Below are 19,293 nucleotides of genomic sequence, written 5' to 3'. Positions count from 1 at the left end.
TTTTTCTTGGGTTTCGCTGGGTGTCTCGGATGGGGGTAGATCTGGGACTCAAGAGGCAGCTAGGCAAGGGAGCAAGGTGCTATAAACAAGCCTGGCTTTTTCTCAGACAATCTTGAGAACTCAACAAAATCGCCTCACTGGATTAGTCCTTCCCACCCACCTTTTTATAGATAGGGAAACTAAGACACAAATTATATTACTTTGGCATATATGGTGCATCAGTAGCCAAACAGGTTTAGAATTCAAAATCCCTAATTCCCAGGCTGTAAAGTTTTTTATCTCTATAAGTACATAAAAATGAAAGTATTAGGACAAAAGAGGGAAAAGACATTTCCTCACAGAATACTAATATTAGTTGAAGAATATGGGTTCACCCTAAAGGCAGGGAATCTATCCTCATCAAATAGAATCAGATGAGCCCTGTTCCAGGGAGGCTGCTCCAGAGGTCTCAACTCAAAACCCCAGGAGAAAGCCTCCTTCCTTACACTAATTCTGAGACTGCTGCCCTGGCAGGATCCAGATGAGAGCGCTCGCATATCCAGTGCCTTTTTCCGCCTATTCCGAGTCATGAGGTTGATAAAACTACTGAGCCGAGGAGAGGGTGTCCGAACACTCCTCTGGACCTTCATCAAGTCATTCCAGGTGAGGATCTCTCAACTCCATGAAATTTGCTGCTCAGTGTTCTCTGGTGGCCTATGGTTAGAGTCGGGTAAGAGATTCCCATCACCTGGTTTCCAGGAGATAATAGTTAATTAAAACCAAAGGGGTAGCATCAATTTACTCAGGGACCCATTGACATAGGAACTGCCAGACCCTCTAAAAATTGAGAGAAAAGGAGAGGCATGATTATAATTATTATAATACAGCTTGAGAGGTTTGTTGATCTTCGAGTCAGAATGTCCTGAGATAAATTCTGACTGATGCATCCTAGATGGGTGATGATGACCATATCACCAACCTCTCTGTCCCCAGACAACTGAGGCATTCCAGAGGAGTTATCAATTTTTATTGGTGGAGCAAGTTTCCATAGTGGGAGTTGCTGAAATCATCTGGAACAAAAAAGGAGAAGGGATGGGGAAAGAGTTTGTCCCCTTGGGCGGGAAGAGGAGGAGCTGTTCTGAGACACAACATAGCTCTCCTAACCCTTCGGGTTTTGTCCCCTAGGCTTTGCCGTATGTAGCCCTGCTGATTGTCATGCTCTTTTTCATCTATGCAGTCATTGGGATGCAGGTGAGGAAGGACTCGGGTGGGAATTCTGGGAATAATCAGGGGACTGGTTACTCTTAGAGTGAGGCACCAACACAGATCTTAGAAGAAAGGAGGGCAGGGGGAAGAGTAAACGCTGCTCTGTCAGTATCCTAGGGTAGAACAGCTCGACCAAGGGAGGGAGTAGGAATAGACCCTGGAGACTGGAGAGCCCAGGAGGGCATTGCCAAAGTGGGGCTCGTCCTCTGTTTTCCTGCATACAAACATGCTTAGCATCTTGACTCGATCATCATTCCTTACAGTTGTATTATTTGGGATGAAGTTTCTATACCAATGCAGATCTACACCTTCTCTGAAATTTATAGCCTTAGAGAGGAGTGGCCTAGGACACTGAGGGGTGGGAACTTGCTAAGGGTCACATAGACAGGATGTATTCCAAGTAGGATTTGAACCTGTCTCTGAAGTCCACTCTCTATCCACTACACCATGCTGCCCAATATTAGGAGGCCTAAGAGTGGCCCTCTCCTCAGCCTTGCTCCTTCTCTCCCTGCCTCCTCCTCTTCCTCTTCACCAGCTCCTACCATTTAAGATTGACTCTGCCCAGTCTGAACATACTGAGGAAGCTCTGCTGAGGTTCATCCTGCTTCAGTTCCAACAACTACTCTGAAAGGAGGAGGGGGAGGTAGGAGTGAACAGGTCTCTTGGTCAACCTGAGACATTATTAGAAGTCATCTATCTGTCCTTACAAGCTTACCCATCCATCTGGCCATCCCAAGAGAGAACCAGAAGAATTCCTGAAAGATAGAAAGATAAAAGTTGGAGGCAAGAATATCCCTTAAGGAGACCCCTGAAGGCTCAAGAGGTCTGAGTTTTCTTCCCTAAGCAAACCTCAACTACACCAGTCCATACCCTAGTTTCCAGTGGGTGTTGCAGAAATCAAGTCTGGAGCAAAAAAGAAGGGATAGGGAGAGAATTTGTCCCCTTGGGCAGGGGGGAGGGGGAGGGCTGTTCTGGGACACAACGTAGCTCTCCTAACCCTTCAGATTTTGTCCCCTAGGCTTTACTATATGTGGCCCTGCTGAGTTTCCCATGAAATGCTGCCTCTGAGGTCTCTATTAGGAAAAACAACATTTAAAAGAGGGTATTATTCATCAAGAAGCACTTTTGCATAAAGGATATAGAACTGGTCTCAAAACCAGGAAAGCTCCTACCTCTAAAACATACAGGCCTATGGATAGTTCAAAGCCTATCTACATTATTCAAATTTTCAATGCTTATTTGCATTAGATTAGAACAATTTACCATATTTTATAACTTCAAACAGTATAAATTTGAGTAGAGGAGACCACATCAAGGAATTCATTGACACTAATCAAATCCCAGTTAGAAATTTCAGAGGAGGTACCTACCTGCATTGCTGTGAGTTTCCTCACCTATGAGTTTCTTACACTAATCACAGGTCCAGCTCCCATTTACCTTGTTCTTTAAAACCTTATCCTAAGACCTGATATGAGGAAGATGTTCATTCAGTTTTAAAGTAATAAAAACAGAGGGGTTTGAGTTCTCAGGATCTGGAAGTATAGAGAGTGAGAAGAATAAAGAAGTGCTGAGATGATAATGAGGGTGAGGTTAGTTAGGAGATCTTTATATATTTTACCTGGGAACTATACCCCTTTTTGCCCTGCAGATGTTTGGGAAAATTGCCATGGTGGATGGGACCCAAATCAATCGGAATAATAACTTCCAGACCTTCCCACAAGCTGTGCTCCTGCTCTTCAGGTAGAAGCTGTTAGAATTTTAACTAGAATTTTTTAAATTTTATTTTTATTTTTCTAGTGATGTCATGAAAGCCTTTCAACATTCATCCACCTGCATATTCATAGGTTACACATTTTTCTGCCATCCTTCCATTCCACCCCACCCCCTCCCCAGAGGTAAACAATTGGGTAAAAGTTGTACATTGTACACCCATGTTCAACATGCCCATATATTAGTCATTTTGTTTATGTGAAATTAGGACCAAGGGAAAAGAAAGAGAAACATGGAATAGGAAGGAAAACACGAGAGGTTTTTTAAAAAGTGAAGGGGGGGGCAGCTAGGTGGCATAGTGGATAAAGCACCGGCCCTGGAATCAGGAGTACCTGGGTTCAAATCTGGTCTCAGACACTTAATAATTACCTAGCTGTGTGGCCTTGGGCAAGCCACTTAACCCCATTTGCCTTACAAAAACCTAAAAAAAAAGTGAAAATGGTATTCATTCAGGTTCTGTGGTTTTTTTGCTTTTGTTATTTTCCTTCTGGATGTGGATGGCATTGTTCATAATAAGAATAATAGGGTTGTCCTAGCTCTCTGAACTGCTGAGAGAAGCTGCATCCATCATAGTTGATCAATTCACAATGTTGTTAATGTGTATAATGTTCTCTTGGTTCTGCTCCCTTCAATCAGCATCAGTTGCTGTAATTCTTTCCATGCTTCTCTAAAGGATTTTTTTTTCACCAAAAGCAGTAGAATAGGGTTGGAGTTGGGAGTGTTTAGGGGAGGAGAGGGGATTGGCTGTACAGCACAGTACTGTACATTGGCAGAAGTCTTCAAGAGAGGGCAAGGTTATAAGGAGATAGTGAGTCTTCTGAGGGAGGAAAGCCCCCATCCTGGGGGCATTGGCATGTGGAACAAAGCATCATTTTCCTGTATTAGTTATATTTTGGGTGGCCTTTCCCCTTTTCCATTCTGGATTACTGCATCAAGAGCTACATCAATAAGGAAAATGTTCCTTTATCCCCCAGTCTGCTCCCATTTAAGCACATGAACAACTGTTCCTCTGTAACACTACTATACCTCTTGTTGAGGTTGGAATCTAGCTAATCTAGCCTGGAACTCCTTGGGGCAAAGACTTCAAGCTTCTATTTCTTAAAACTTGCCATAATATGCCTCCATTCAAGGCACTTTCCCACAGTGTTCTAAGTTCCCCCTTAGTGACTTCAGTCCTGAAAGCTTGACTTGGTTTGGTCCTTAGAAGTCTCCACAATTTGAGATCATACATCATTGCAGCATTCCCATAAAGAGTGGAGATATTGGGACTCAATGAGCAAAAGATAAATTGAAACATGGAGAAATACAGTGATAAGGGTTGGTTACCCAGTAATGTGAGGGCAAAGTCAGGAATGGGATCCTGGCATCCTGGCAAAAGCCCATTCATTCCATATTTGAACACACTACCAGAAGCCTATCTCATCCTAGGTGTGCGACTGGAGAGGCATGGCAGGAAATCTTGCTGGCCTGTACCTATGGAAAGCTCTGTGACCCCAAGTCTGATGCTCTTCCTGGGGAAGAATATACCTGTGGCACAGGCTTTGCCTATTTCTACTTCATCAGCTTCTACATGCTCTGTGCCTTCCTGGTAAGTCATCCATTTAGACATCACAGAGACCACAGACAGGGATAAAAAATGAGAACCAAAAGCACAGATTTGTCTTTTGGATTTTTCTGTCTTTTTCCTCCTTCTTTTTTTATTTTTAATATTTTATGTTTTAAATATTTTAATATTTTAATTTAAATTAAATTTCCTTCTTTTCAATTTTAATTAAATTTTATTTTTTAAATTAGTAAGAATTTCTTTTCTCTTTCTTCCATTTCCTTCCTCTCCAAAAAAGAAAAAAATAACTTGTAATAAATATCCATGGTCAAGCAAAACAAATTCCTACATTGGCATTTCCATAAATGGGTATCTCATTCTGTTCCTTGAATTTATCACCTCTCTGTCAGGAAATGGCTAGCATGCTTCATTACTGGTCCTCTGGAATCATGGGTGGTCACTACCTCAAGAAGTTCCTAAGCCTAAACTTTTCCATCACAGTCTATGTCCAAGTCCCTTCACAAACTCATTAGGAAAAGGAAGACAAGCACCTTGCCTTACTATAACTCATCTCTCCATCAGTAAATCTGGAGCTCCTATTAGTTATCTATTAACTTTTCCTTTATATAAATCAAAATTTTCCCTATTTTATATGTTTGTATATATATGTATGTATGTGAACTATATAAAAAATATTTCATATCCATAGCACCCTATCTCTGCAAGGAAGGGAAGGAGATATATTTTCTCATGTCTTCTCTAACTTTGGTTACTATAACTAAACAACATTTAATTTGGTGTTATATTCCTTTCATTTTTATTGTTGTACATATGTTGTCATATTTTTGTAACTATATACATATATACATGTGTTTGTGTATGAGTATATGTATGAAAACTTATATACATATATATGAAAAGAGAGAGTTTTCCTGGTTCTGCTTCTTTCATTCCATTTATGCTCATAAATGTCTCCTCATGCTTATCTGAATGCTTTATCACTCCTTATGGTTCCATAATATTCCATTATCCTCATTCACAACATTTTGTTTTGCTGTACCCCAGTTTGTGGGCTCGTACTTCATTATCACAAAAAGTGATGCTAAGAATTTTGGAGGATTTAAATGATATCCTTTGTAAAAGATTAGCCTGCAGGACGTTGTAGATAGTAATAGCAACATTGAAAGGATGATCAATTGCAAAAGATTTAGCTACTCTGTTCAATACAATGATGTACCACAGTTCCAAAGAAAAGTGCTAGCCATCTCCAGAGAAAGAATTGATGACCTGAGTCCAGATCGAAGCATATTTTTGTGTTTCTTTATTTTTCTTGTTTTTTTAAGACATAGCTAATATAGAAATATGTTTTGTGTGTTTTTACATGTATAATGAATATCATATTTTTGCATTCTTAGTGCGAGGGAGGGGCTGGAGTGAGGGGGAGAACTTGGAAATCAAGTTTTTAAGATATGAATGTTTTTTAAAAAAGCCAACTATAGGGATAAAATGAATTAAAAATTATCCTAGTGATATCTGAGCTTTGTAAATGCCATCTATCCAGTTGTCTCTGTCAGTTTTTCATTCCCTCGTTAGGAGTAAAAGGGTTATAAAAGAGGCAGCTTGGCATAAGCTTGGTTGGAATTGGAGGCATAGAGCTCTGATACTGACTAGTCATTTTTTCACTCTGATCTATAAATTGGACATAATAATGTCTATAATCAAGTTGGGTATGGTAGCACCTGTTAAGGGGAGCTTGAGAATTCCGAGATGCTATAGAGTTATAGAGCTAAATGGATTGGTTGTCCACAATATGATGAGCCTCTGGGAGAGGGGCTGCCAAGCAGCCCAAGGGCAGTGAAGAAGGGAAGACTAATCTAGTTTGGAAACAGTGAAAGTCCCCAAATCAATCAGCAGTGGAATCAGGAGCATGACTGCCCTTAGAGCCTGGGTGAGATAGGGAGACGGAAAAAAAGAATGAGAAAGAGAGAGAGAGAGAGAGAGAGAGAGAGAGAGAACGAGAGGAAAGAAGAAAGGAAGAAAGGAAGAAGGAAGAGAGGAAGAAAGAGAAAAAAGGAAAGAGAGAAGGAAACTGAGAAAGAAAAAACAGAGAAAAAGGAAGGAAGGAAGGAAGGAAGGAAGGAAGGGGGGGGAGAGAGAGGGGAGAAAAAGAGGAAGGAAGGAAGGAATAGTCCCATAGTATCTACCTCACAGGGTTTTTGTCAGGCTCAATATGCATAAAGATCTGTGTTGTTGTCAATTATTATTTTTACAGATTTAATATGACCTGATATTTGTGAAGGGGTTTCCTGCAAAAACTTTAAATATTTAATCCACCACAAAATCATTGTCTAGAAAAATGATAGCCATCCCCACCCCCAAGGTGGGGGTTTCAGAGAATTTAAGTCATTTGTCCAGGATCATGGCAGTCCATTATGAGGAAGAAAACAAAAAGCAATCCCCTCTTGGTCCCTCACCCAGCTATCTATCTGCAGGGAAGAACAATCTCAGTCTCAATCCTTTTCTCTTCACCAGTGGCTCCTGTCCCAATTTCCCCTTTTGCCCATCATTTCTTTTGCTTTTTGTTTCATTTGTACTAATATCTTATACTTTAGATCATTTCCAAATATCTCTTTCCCCAGAGAGCTCTTTTAACAAAGACTAAAAATAGAAAGTTAAAAGAAAGAGCAAGCCAATCCACACATCAGCTGACTCTGAAAGTCTATGCAGAGAGACTAGGGTAATGGCAGGGAATAGCATTTATATCATACCTCCTATACCCCAGGCCCTGTGCTAAACACTCATTTCATGCATCATTTCACATCCATAGTCCCCCACCTCTGCTAAGAAGTCTCCCCATCATTCCTGCTTTTCATGCCTGATGACTGTTTGGTTCTGCTCCTTGCAGATCATCAACCTCTTTGTGGCTGTCATTATGGACAACTTTGACTACCTCACTCGAGATTGGTCCATCCTGGGTCCACATCACCTGGATGAATTCAAGAAGATCTGGGCTGAGTATGACCCTGAAGCTAAGTGAGTATGGCCAGAGCCAGGGACCCTGTTCTCAGACTGTCCTCTAAAACCTCCACCTCTCACTCCTTGTTGGGAGCCCTAGTCTGTTATACCTCTGGACTATTTAGACTGATCCTCCTATTAAATCTCCATTTATCTATGATCCTTTGATGAAACTCTACCTCTAAAATGAGTCTCTTTCCCTAGAGGGGGGAAAAAGGACCAGAGTAAAGGGAGAGAAATACCTTGACCCCTGGATTCAGCAACTTCTGGTTACCTCAACTAAATTATACCCATCCTGTGATAGATGGCAATGTAACCACTGAGTTGTCTAAGGAAGGGCAACTCAATCTCCCTCCCACCAAATCTAGACTTTTGAGAATAATCTCTGAATCTAAGAGCAGGACATTCCCCCATTTCCCCATTTCCTGACCTTCTCCATCTCCCACTCCCAAGGGGGAGAGAGAGAGAGAGAGAGAGAGAGAGAGAGAGAGAGAATGTTGCAGGTGGGATGGTAAACCCAGAAGACTGTGCTCTTATCCTCCAGGGGAAGAATAAAGCATCTGGATGTTGTGACCCTGTTGAGACGGATCCAACCCCCTCTGGGCTTTGGGAAGTTCTGCCCTCACCGGGTAGCATGTAAGGTAACTGGTGTACCTTGCACTTTGCCAGGGAAGCCCTTCATTGAAGACTGGGGAGTTGTGGCCATTTTTCTATGTGAGAGGTGTGTGTGCCAACTCTAACCAGTTATTTCCCAGGCTTTTGAGTACTAATATGGAGACTTGTTCTTCTCTCCACTTTGGACTTTCCTCATAGTATAGTTTCACCATATATTGCAGTAAAAAGTGGCCTGAACTGGTATGAAAGACCTAGGCTATAGACCTGGAAGAGACAGTGTGGTCCAAAGAATAGAGCTTGGCATCAGAGGTCCTTGGTTTAAGTCTCATCTCAGACACTTCTAACTGGGAGATCCTGTCTCTCTATTAGGCTCAGCTTTCTTCTTTATATTGAACTAGATTTCTAAGGTCTATTCTGGTTCTTACTCTAGAACCCATTAGTCTAAAGGAGCCACTAAGTCTCTGTAGCATTGAGAAAGTCATTTCAACTCTCCAGGTCTCAGTATCTTTGTCAGATGTCAAAACTGAATCAAAAAAGGGGAAGCTAGGTGGTGTAGTGGATAGAGCACCGGCCCTGGAGTCAGGAGTACCTGAGTTCAAATCCAGCCTCAGACACTTAATGATTATCTAGCTGTGTGGCCTTGGGCAAGCCACTTAACCCTGTTGCCTTGCCAAAAAAAAAAAAACTGAATCAAATAGAAAGGAGCTTTCCACATTCTATAATCCTCTATTTTCCCCCTTAAATTAATCTTCCTGACTGTCCTACATCACCCATATCTTCTCACTATCCAATCTAGGCTCCTGAGCCAGTCAATTCCTGCAGTTCCATAAATCATTTCCTTTCTTGCTATAGAGATTAGTAAGCATGAACATGCCCCTGAACAGTGACGGCACTGTCACCTTCAATGCTACTCTCTTTGCTCTGGTCCGAACAGCCCTCAAGATCAAGACAGAAGGTAAGAACCCACACTTTATGAGTTCCCCTTTCTCTTTCTAATAGATATTTTTTAGTCCATATGCTCCCTGATTCTCCAGCCTTCTAGCTAAAGGTTTAAATCATGAAAAACTAAGTAGTGGAGAGTGGAAGCAGAAGAAATTCCTGCACTTTCCACTATTTAACCTGGGGCCTGTGAACTTGTTCTCTTAATATTTTGATAACTACATTTTATTACAATTGGTTTCCTTTGTAATACTATGTATTTTATTCAATGCATTTAAAAGCATTATTCTGAGAAAGGATCCATAGGTTTCAATAGACTGCCAAAGGGGTCCATGACACATACAAAACTAGTTTAGACCCCTTGGCCCCTGCAGTCCCACAAGCCCCATATCAGTAAGTCTCTGTACCTCCTTATTATGATCCTTTCCTAGTAGCTCTTCAGGATCCAGTCTTACCCCTCTCACCTCCTACCCCCCCCCAGCACCTGTTCTCCCTAAAGTTAATCAAGAGGGAGGAAAGAATTCTTTACAGGGAGACAAGAGGTACATTATAGGAAAAATGATGCAAGAGGGAAACACCAGGAGAGTAAGAGAGATGAACAAAGAGGTAGATATTGAAGAAACTTGAAATGCAGGAGTGTTCAGTACCTGGGGCCCAGACAGCTTTGATGATGACAGAATGAAGCTAGAATAAGGTGAGTTTTGGACCCTGATAAGCAGGGTAAAGAAGCATCCAAGAAATGGACTTCAGACCCCCGAGAAGAGCAATGATGGAAGAAAAATGTCCTCCCAAAAGTGGCTGGCTAGCTCTGGTTTCTGGTCTAGTAGGTCATTTTGTCACAGGGGATTGGCACGATATGAATGATATCAAAAAAAAAACCATTCCTTCCTCTCACTTGCTACCAGGTAACTTTGAACAGGCCAATGAGGAGCTAAGAGCCATCATCAAGAAGATTTGGAAGAGAACTAGTATGAAGCTCCTCGACCAAGTCATACCCCCCATTGGAGGTAGGTATGGCTTTAGGAAACCAAAGAGTAGTGATTTTTTAAAACTTTTATTCTTAAGAAATGCCCAATAAAATGCACATTTCCATTTATAACTATGTATATGTGTATATTACTTACTTTGTTTTTCAGGTATAATAAACTTAACCTCTAGTTTTCAGAACTGTCCTGCCCTCTGTGCATTTTTCTGACTTTCCATTTCTTTCTTCTTTCTCTAAATTATTCTTTAAAAAGAGGCCTTAATTACTCTTTTCTGTCCTTTTTGGTTTTGGCTACACCATCTTTCTTTTAAGGGAAAGATGGCTTCAGAGATATTCCCTTAAAGGGAATGATGAGTAATTCAATAGTGACAATACATTCCCCCTTTAAAAGTCCTTATAACAAATATGCAGTTTCCCCCCAAAAAAATTCACACATTGACTGAGTCCAAAAATGTGTTTCCTTCTACATCTTGATTCCATCATCTTTCTGCAAAGAAGTGGGTAACACATTTAATCAGTGGCCCATTAGAATCATAGTTGAGACCAAAGTTATTGAAGGAGAGAAAGGAAGGGAATGTTCAAGAGAGCCAGTCCTTTGTCATAGCTTTGTGAGAGAGAAGTGCCTTGCTATCAAACATTTGCATCCATTGAAGTCTGTCAGAACTCAGGATAGAGAATTTCTACTGACCAAAATAATCAAGAGAAATGGAGTTTTAGAATATCCAATCCCATTTCTTTCTTGACTTCTTCTACCCCACCCCAATCAATTCCAAATTGGGCCCAGGAAGCCCACTCTAATTGGGGCTCAAGGCTCTGTTGATTAATTCTCTAGATGATGAAGTGACTGTAGGAAAGTTCTATGCCACCTTCCTCATCCAAGAGCATTTCCGGAAATTTATGAAACGCCAGGAGGAGTATTATGGATATCGACCCAAAAAAGACACTGTGCAGATCCAGGTGAGTAGCTGATAGGTCCAGAGATTTCCATATATATGTACCACTACTACCATTCTTCCCAGGAGGCATTATCTCCCTTCTAAAATCTTGAATGGAGATGTCACCTTTCCCATATCATGGGCTCAGAGTGATAAATCTGGAGGAAACTTAGGAGTAAGTCATCCATTCTAACTCCCTCATTTTACAGATGAGGAAATGGGAATAGAGTTCCTTGCCTAAGGTCATACAAGTAAGTGTTCTTATACCATCAAAAATGGAGAGAGGAATCAAGGAGAGATATAAATGCCTTTTCTGAATGGTTAAAGGTTAAAAGAAACTTCCTCTCCCAGGAGATGCGTCAGCTCTTCCCCATCTTAGGACAACAATATATATATTGCAGTTAGCTATATATATAAATTTCAGTTAGTCCATAACTAACATCAAAAGTCAGGTCCAGACAATTTGAGAGGGTATGTGGTACATCCCTGGAATGATAAGCAAAAGGACCTGTCTAGATAAGATGAACTAGATGACTGCCCTGGCAGTTCCAGGAGTGTAGTGTAGTATACTCAGGGACCTTGATGAGCCAAAAGGAAAGTAAGTGACAAAACAGCAAAATGAAAAAGAGACATTGGTAGAACTTTAGGCAGACTCTGGCTCCCAGTGTTGGAAACCCTGGTCAAAGAAAGGGAGCATCCCTAGGGCTAAGAGCCCTCAACCCTTCTACTTGGATGTATTAATCACTGCATCTCTTTCTCTGCATTAGGCTGGGCTTCGGAGCATAGAAGAGGAGGCGGCTCCTGAGATCCACCGAGCCATCTCTGGAGATCTGACAGCTGAGGAAGAGCTGGAGAGGGCCATGGTAGAGGCAGCCATGGAGGAAGGGATCTACCGGGTGAGTGAGAGCTGGCCAAGCTGAATGGCTTGGGAGGCCCATGGAAACAAAGAGGTGGATAGGGTCTCCTCAGTGTCAGATCCAGACCTATCAGATAGATCCTGGGCCAAGATAAGCAGCAACAGCCTGGCAGCTGATTGTCCCCTCATCTGATTGTCCTCTCATCTGACTGTTCTCACCTTTTGTGGCTACTTGGCTCACAATCTTCACACTCTAGACAAACAAACCTATTTCTAATCCCACATACCTCCCATCCTGTCCCCTCTTTCCGAGCTTCCTCTTCTTATCTATCTAATCTTGTTTCTCCCCCCATCCAAATTCTGATCAATCCTCCATTGACTCCAGGATCAACTCCAACCCTTATAGCCATTGCTCTGTCCATCTGTTTTCTATGTCTTCATTTCTCCTCATTTGTGATAATTAATAATCATTGATTATTAACACTAATTTCCCCTTCGGGCTGAGGATAGAGACTGTGTCTCCTCATTCCCTTGTATCATTTCAGGCTTCCAAGGTGACAGTCTACCCTCTCATTCTGGGATAAGATAGTGGAGGTGGCAAACCTCACTGCCCACTTCATCCTCCTATGAACTTATCAGATGGAAGAAGGAGGCCGTTTATTTCCCAAGAGGCCTCTGCCTATATTTTCTTCCCTCTTTTAAATTATCTGCCCTGGAGTCACTCTCAGTCTTTGTTTCCTAGACATTATTCTGAGTTTTCTCGTTCTTTTCCCTAACCTCCAGAGAACAGGAGGACTTTTTGGCCAAGTGGACACCTTCCTAGAGAGGACTGACTCATTGCCCCCCAATGTTGCCAGCCAGAGGCCCCTTCAATTCACAGAGATGGAGATGGAGGATATGGACTCCCCTGTCTTCCTTGATGACTTCCCCCCAGAACCACCTGCCAATCCCCTGGCCAGGACTCATGCCAACACAAATGCCAGCAATGCCAATGCCAGCAATGCCAATACCAACAATGCCAACAGCTGTGTGCTCTTCAGGTGGTGCCTGGGAACTGTTTGGGGATGCTAGTTGGAAGGAGGGAAGGACAACAAGAACTTGGGAGGGAAAGGGAGGGAGCATTCACTTCATTTTTTCCCCCATGAAGAAAGGAAGCAAACTGGTTCAACGGAAAAGGAAATTTTATTTGGAATCAGAAGACTTAAGTTTGAATTCTGGCTCTATCATTTTCTGTCACAATGACCTTGGAAGAGTCACCTAATCACTTTAGGCCTTGGAATATTTATCTGTAAAATGAGAACACTAGACTAAATGAGTTTTGATATTTTTTTCCAATTCACTGTGACACAGGGTAGTTAATGTGGCCTGCAGAGACCCTTTAGGCCAGGAGAGGGCACCCCATTTCAGAAGTGATACTGTCATTTAAACCTGAATGATTTGCTCATTCCACTTGTAGACAAATGGTAGGATCTCCAGAGAGCAGTGAAGTGAACTGATGAATTTACTGAGCAATCAGTTTATTGAAAATGTTATTGGTTAAAAGGTAGAACCTATAATAACCGGGATTCCAGGAAGGGGAAGGAAAGGAGGTGGGAAGGTTTGCATCCAAGGTCACTAATTACATCAGAAAGGGAAAATCTACAATGCAAGAAGGAAGCACATGTTTATTTAGTGCCCGCTATTTATCAACACTGTCCCAAGTGCCTTATAAATATTATATCATGGAAGGTGAGTTTCCCATTTTGTCACTGGGAAAAAAAAAACTAGGGGTGGCTAGGTGGCACAGTGGATAGAGCACCAGCCCTGGAGTCAGGAGTACCTGAGTTCAAATCAGACCTCAGACACTTAATAATTACCCAGCTGTGTGGCCTTCAGTAAGCCATTTAACCCCATTTTCCTTGCAAAAAAAACTAAAAAAAAAAAAAACTAAAGCAAACAGGGTTAAATGACTTGCCTAGGATCTATATATCTGAGGTCATATTTGAACTCAGATCTTCCTGACTCCAGACCTAGTTCTCTCTCCATTGCACTGCCTAGCCACTTCTGTAAGATTTGAGATATAAGATAATACAGAGGAAGCATTTTAGATTTTGAGACAAAAGACCTGAGTTCAAATTCCAACTTTATCACTTGTGTGACCTTGGGCAAATCACTTAACCACTATTTGCCTCAGTTCCTCAGCTACAGATCAAATGCAGATACTAGATCAGAGGTACCAAAAAGTTGCCCGATAGTATGACCCAAAATACCCTAGTGCATCTTAAACCAGATTAAAATGAAATTGAGAAATATTTAACAAAATAAATAAAAATACAATAAAATATAGATGATGTTAATATGTGTTTTTCTAAGTCAATTAAACCCAGGATTGGTATATTGGGGGAGGCAGAGAGCATTTGGCATGATCTTACTGTACCAGCCACCTCCCATATGCAGAAATCTCCTAGCTCCATGCAGGAAGACCAATTCAATTTTAATTTACTGAATACTTATTACATATTTACAAGAAGGAAAAATGGGAGGGTGATAATGGAAATAAAGGTCTGGAGGTGGTGGGAGTAGTCTAAAAGAGAGGGTAGATGCTTTGGGGTGATAAGACAGGTTGTTTTTGGTCACAGTGTAGACATCATGGTCTCACACTGCAGCCAGATCCATCAGAAAATCAAGAGCATCAGAAAAATTGATGGTGGGAGGAATGAAGTCTTGAGATACTGGGGATGGTCATAATGAGACACAGGGAGACTGATGATCTATTTCCTTGCATCTTTTTTCAGTATCCATCATGAGAATGAGCTTCCAGTATCACCTTCCCCAAAGAGGGGTGACCTTCGCCACCCTAACTCTGCTCCAGGTCAGTCCCCTTTTCTTTGGTCCAATGAGAAGTCCAAACTTGTCTGGGATCATCCCTTCAGCTTCCTTAGTACCCACTCCAAGCTTACCCCTTTGGGTGGGGTATAAAGATCTCAGATTCCTTGTGGTAGGCAAGATGAGGGAGTTGCCTTGGAGCTTGTTGCCAAGGGAACTATGTGGGGCAGCAGGATAGTAGGTAAATCTTCAACCAGTCCATGTGGGCAGAGTAGGAGGCTGCCTACTAAAGAGTGTGAAGTGAGGGAAGTTTTACAAAGAAGCACTTGTGCAAAATATTTCTCCTATCTTTCCTTAAGAAAAAATCTGCCAGCATGAGAAAAAATATATGTGGTCAAGCTATCTGTCTCTGAAAATCTCTGATTAAAACTTCAATTCCTTAACCCAGTCATGGAGGTCCATAGCTAGGATTAGTTCATAAGCTTAGCTAGCTCTCACCTAGCAAAGTTCAGAGGAAGAACAAATGAGCAAGAGAACCAGTGCATATGGATGTGATAGGAGGTACCATGGAGCTAATTTGAGAGATCACAACATCAGGTTAGAGTGGTGCACGAAGACTATGAATCAAGATGACCCTAGGGAATGCTGCCACAGGGGAGTGGAGGGATAAGGCCTTTTCCCAAGAAGATTCTACTAAAGAATAGGCTGCCTTGGACTGACCCACATCTTTGATGTCTCCCCTTCCTAAACTTGTAAAGGTGGAGACCAGGGAAACTGGAGTTACCAGATCCTGGTGCTAATGAGGCTAAGCATGTGCTTTTCAGTGAGATGTCTTTGTCTGCTCTTGGCTGCCTGCAGGCAGAGGTTGCCAGTGTGCCAAGGGCCTACCAGGTCCCACTGGGGCTGTTAACTGGGCTAATAGGATTGGTCAAACCAAACTCCCCTTATTCCCAGCAGAACATCAAGGTGCTGTTTATCCAGAAAAACAGAAAGTGAGAATGACCAGGAGGCAGGCAGCCAGTCTGGTGGCATTCTCAGAGGCCCAAGCTCCCACCTCCCCTGACCAGGTAATAAAGGGGAAAGTTGTATACAGACACATGATCTCCTTTCTGAAACTGAGCCATGGGATGATATGTGTGTTGGTCGAGAGCCAGTGGGAGACAGTGAGATAGATAGCAGACATTAGTCCTTATTCAGGACCAGAAATCCTGAGTCTTTCTTTGCTGTGGTGGGTGACTAGATTCCCCCCAGTGGGCTGGTCCACAAATAAGTCTAGTTCCCTTCCTGAGATCTAACCCTCTGCCCCTTTGGGATCAGCCTCACAGGAAGGAAGACAACATTTCCAGGGAGAGGGAGAGCCCCCTGCCAGAATCCCAGGGCTCAGCGACAATGGGTGGCCATAAGGGGATGGGTCCAGACACCCCTGCATCTTCTACACCAGCTACTGCCCGGCTGATCCGAAAGGTGAGACTGGGGTTGGTGACTTGTCCAGAAACAAGGGCATGAGGAGGGAAGAGGGATTGCAGCTTGTGGAGAGGTAGATGGCATGAGAAGGAGAGACAGTATGTACCTGGGTTCAAATCCAGCCTCTGACACTAGCTAAGTAGCCCAAGGCAAACTACATAATCCCTCTCTCCAAAGGACTCTCCAAAATTATAAATGGCAGAACAGATACAGATCATTGATAACCAACATTCCCTGTGCTATGCAAATGGTAAATCTAAACCCCTGTCCTATCAAGGTGCAGTGGACACTAGCTCTCAAGTCGGCACATGTAGTCTCTGAGGTCTAATAATGAATAATAATAATAATAATAATAATTACTGTACTTTAAGGTTTGCAGAGATTAGTACAAATATTATCTCATTTGATCCCAACAAAAACCCTGGAAGCAAGGGTGGCTAGGTGGCACAGTGGATAGAGCACCAACCCTGGAGTCAGGGTTATACTTACCTAGCTGTGTGGCCTTGGGCAAGTCACTTAACCCTGTTTGCCTTGCAAAAAAACAAAAACCAAAAACCTAAAAAAATCCAAAAACCCCTGAGAGGTAGGTGCTCTCATTCTTATTCTCATATTATGGGTGAGGGAACTGAGGCAGACAGATTCGAGGTTTGTGTGGAGGAGAGAATAAATATAAAACTGAGAGGGACCCTGGAGATAATCCCCTTATTTTACAAAAGGGAAAACCGAGGCCCACAATGGTTAAGTGATTTGCTTAAAATCATACAGGTAGCTAAGCAACACAGCAAACCAAATACTAGACTTGAAATTAGGAAGACCTGAGTTAAAATCCAGCTTCAGACCCTGGGCAAATCTGACCTGTTTCCTCATCTGTAAAGTGGATATAATAATTTTAAAAATAAATAAATAAACCTTGCCTCCTTTGGTTGTTGTGAGTGACCAAATGATAGAGGTTTAAAACCCCATTTAAATGGGAATGTGATAGATCCTAAAGGGCTGGGACAGGTGAAAGCAGGGTAGCCCCAGGGTCAAATACATAAGAAGAGCCTATTCTGAGAAAGTCAGACCCCTCCCAAGGGACTAGAAGTTACTGTGCCCTTGCTTTCTCTCATCCCTGGACAGGCTCTGGTTCAGGGAGGCCTGGGTACCCTGGCTGGCGACACTGGCTTTGTGGTGGCGACCGGACAGGCGTTAGCTGATGCCTGCCAGATGGAACCAGATGAAGTGGAGGAGGCAGCAAATGAGCTACTGAAAGGACAGGAGTGTCCAGAAGACGGGAGCAACAGTCCTTCATCCCTGGAGCCTCAAGCCATAGGGCCCACCCCTGGCAGCTACGAGGGACCTTGGGGCTCCCAAGAGGCTCTCATCTCTACCCAGCTGTGAACCCCCTCATTGAACTCCCTCCCTTAGAATGGGCATAACAGAATGGCCCTGGTGTGGAAGAGGGTTAAACCTGGGATCAGAGCATCATCCCACCAGGATAGCCATCCAATTAGCTGAGTGACAGGTGATCCTGACACATGGTGAAAAATCAGAAGATGGAGCTGCTCCTGACTGGCTCCCTTTCCCCTCAGGAGCCTTCCCAGACCATCCACAGAGAGCCAGGCAGACTCATGTCTGTGTGTGACTAGCACAAGGTCATTACTATTGGCAGGGCATTAAAGACCCCCAAGTGTGGCACCAGCACCCCGCATCTGTTTCCTTTCTTGGACCCAAACCCTTTCACTCCTTAACTTGGGATAACTCTGTGATCCCCACCTCCCCCCTCAGACCCTGAAGCCCATTGGTTTGACATCAGGAGACTGTCACCATCTGGAAGCAGAATTAGTCTGCTTCAAATAGAAACCCAAGGCAATAACACCATATTATGGTACTTCTTGTTTCAATACCTAGGGAGTTTTCCTGTTGTAAGGTCCCTGAAATAAAATTCTTAGAAATGAGACCAGTCCTGGAAAGAGAAATTTGAGCTAGAAGTAGTACTGGGAGGGTGAAAGGCCGGGGAGGGGGGGGGGGGGGGGCAGACAGACCTTCCCTGATTATAGAAACAGAAATGGAAAGGAGGCAGACTGTAGGGTGGGATTAGGCCCAGCTCCCCAGCAGGACTGTCTGACACAGCAAGCTTAAAGGGGCTTCCAGGGAGCCTCCGTCTGTCACCTGAGTAGCCCAACTAAGGACAGTGTCTGCCTCAGACACCTTGGCATCTCTAGGGTAGCCCCACTGCCAACTGCAGGACCCCTGATTCCTGGGGTCTGAAATCCATTTAAGTATTTAACCAGAGAAAGGTTGTGTGTGCGTTTATGTGTGTATACACTAGTGAGCAAGCTGAGGGTTGGGGGGCATCAACATTCTGTCCTGTGCCAAGCCCAAGTTTCTGGCAGCTGGTAGAACTGATCAAGGAGCTGACCTGGCAATAAGCCCTGTGAGTCTTGCATGCAGAGTCCCTAGTTGTTGACTCCAATTCAATGGTGTCCTTGCAGAATGATTTACATTTTGTCTTCCAAGTAAGGAAGGTCTCTAAATTTGCCCTGAAAGAGGAATGCCTAAGCCCCCCCCCACTCCCATTCCCCTGACTTCAATATTAATCATAAAAATGTTGTAGCTACATGGGACTTCTGCCTCACCAAATCACCAATGCCCCTTATATTTATACTAGGGAAGCAGTGGCATATTTGAGGAGAGACATGGATCAGACTGCCTACTATCTCTCTGACCTTAGACAAGTCCAATTCTCTCTGAACCTCATTTTTCTTACCTATAAAATGAATGAACTGGAAAAAAATAGCTCTAAATCTGATCATTCTAAATTCTGATTCTACTACTAACGTATAGTTGAGTAGTTGCCTCATTGCTCAATTCTGATGAAATCAGAGGTCAGCTTTAAGTTTCCTTGCTCCAAAAAAAGAAAAAAGACATTGCATATATTTCACTTGAACCTAGCAACAAACTGATGAGATAGGGGTATAAATCAAGAAGCATCTGACCCCTTGTTGGAGATAAAAAGACAAAAATGAAACAGTCCCTGTCCTCAAGGAACTTACAGTCTATCACAGAAGATAACTTACACACAATAAAAATGGAACTCCATTGATTATCCTACCCACCTAACCTTTGTTAATTGGAACTC

At 42.8% G+C, this 19,293-nt stretch overlaps 1 protein-coding gene across 1 annotated transcript in view; it reads left to right on the top strand.

Annotated features, from left to right (window-relative positions):
* Positions 1-18,160, top strand: part of CACNA1S (calcium voltage-gated channel subunit alpha1 S) — a 94,172-nt gene extending 76,012 nt beyond the window's left edge. The window contains exons 30-44 of the mRNA XM_074222319.1: positions 514-642; positions 1,165-1,230; positions 2,894-2,985; positions 4,444-4,603; positions 7,464-7,591; positions 8,118-8,214; positions 9,041-9,143; positions 10,033-10,134; positions 10,945-11,069; positions 11,815-11,943; positions 12,687-12,943; positions 14,678-14,754; positions 15,666-15,775; positions 16,026-16,172; positions 17,292-18,160. Of these exons, the coding sequence (XP_074078420.1) occupies positions 514-642; positions 1,165-1,230; positions 2,894-2,985; positions 4,444-4,603; positions 7,464-7,591; positions 8,118-8,214; positions 9,041-9,143; positions 10,033-10,134; positions 10,945-11,069; positions 11,815-11,943; positions 12,687-12,943; positions 14,678-14,754; positions 15,666-15,775; positions 16,026-16,172; positions 17,292-17,552 (1,983 nt within the window). The 3' untranslated portion in view covers positions 17,553-18,160. The remainder of the gene's footprint in view (positions 1-513; positions 643-1,164; positions 1,231-2,893; positions 2,986-4,443; positions 4,604-7,463; positions 7,592-8,117; positions 8,215-9,040; positions 9,144-10,032; positions 10,135-10,944; positions 11,070-11,814; positions 11,944-12,686; positions 12,944-14,677; positions 14,755-15,665; positions 15,776-16,025; positions 16,173-17,291) is intronic.
* Positions 18,161-19,293: the final 1,133 nt, after the last annotated feature.

This window comes from Macrotis lagotis, chromosome 2, assembly GCF_037893015.1.
Source record: "Macrotis lagotis isolate mMagLag1 chromosome 2, bilby.v1.9.chrom.fasta, whole genome shotgun sequence".
In the NCBI taxonomy this organism is placed as follows: domain Eukaryota; kingdom Metazoa; phylum Chordata; class Mammalia; order Peramelemorphia; family Peramelidae; genus Macrotis; species Macrotis lagotis.
Note: the sequence above shows the minus strand (reverse complement) of the source record. Positions and strands in the feature narration are given on the sequence as shown.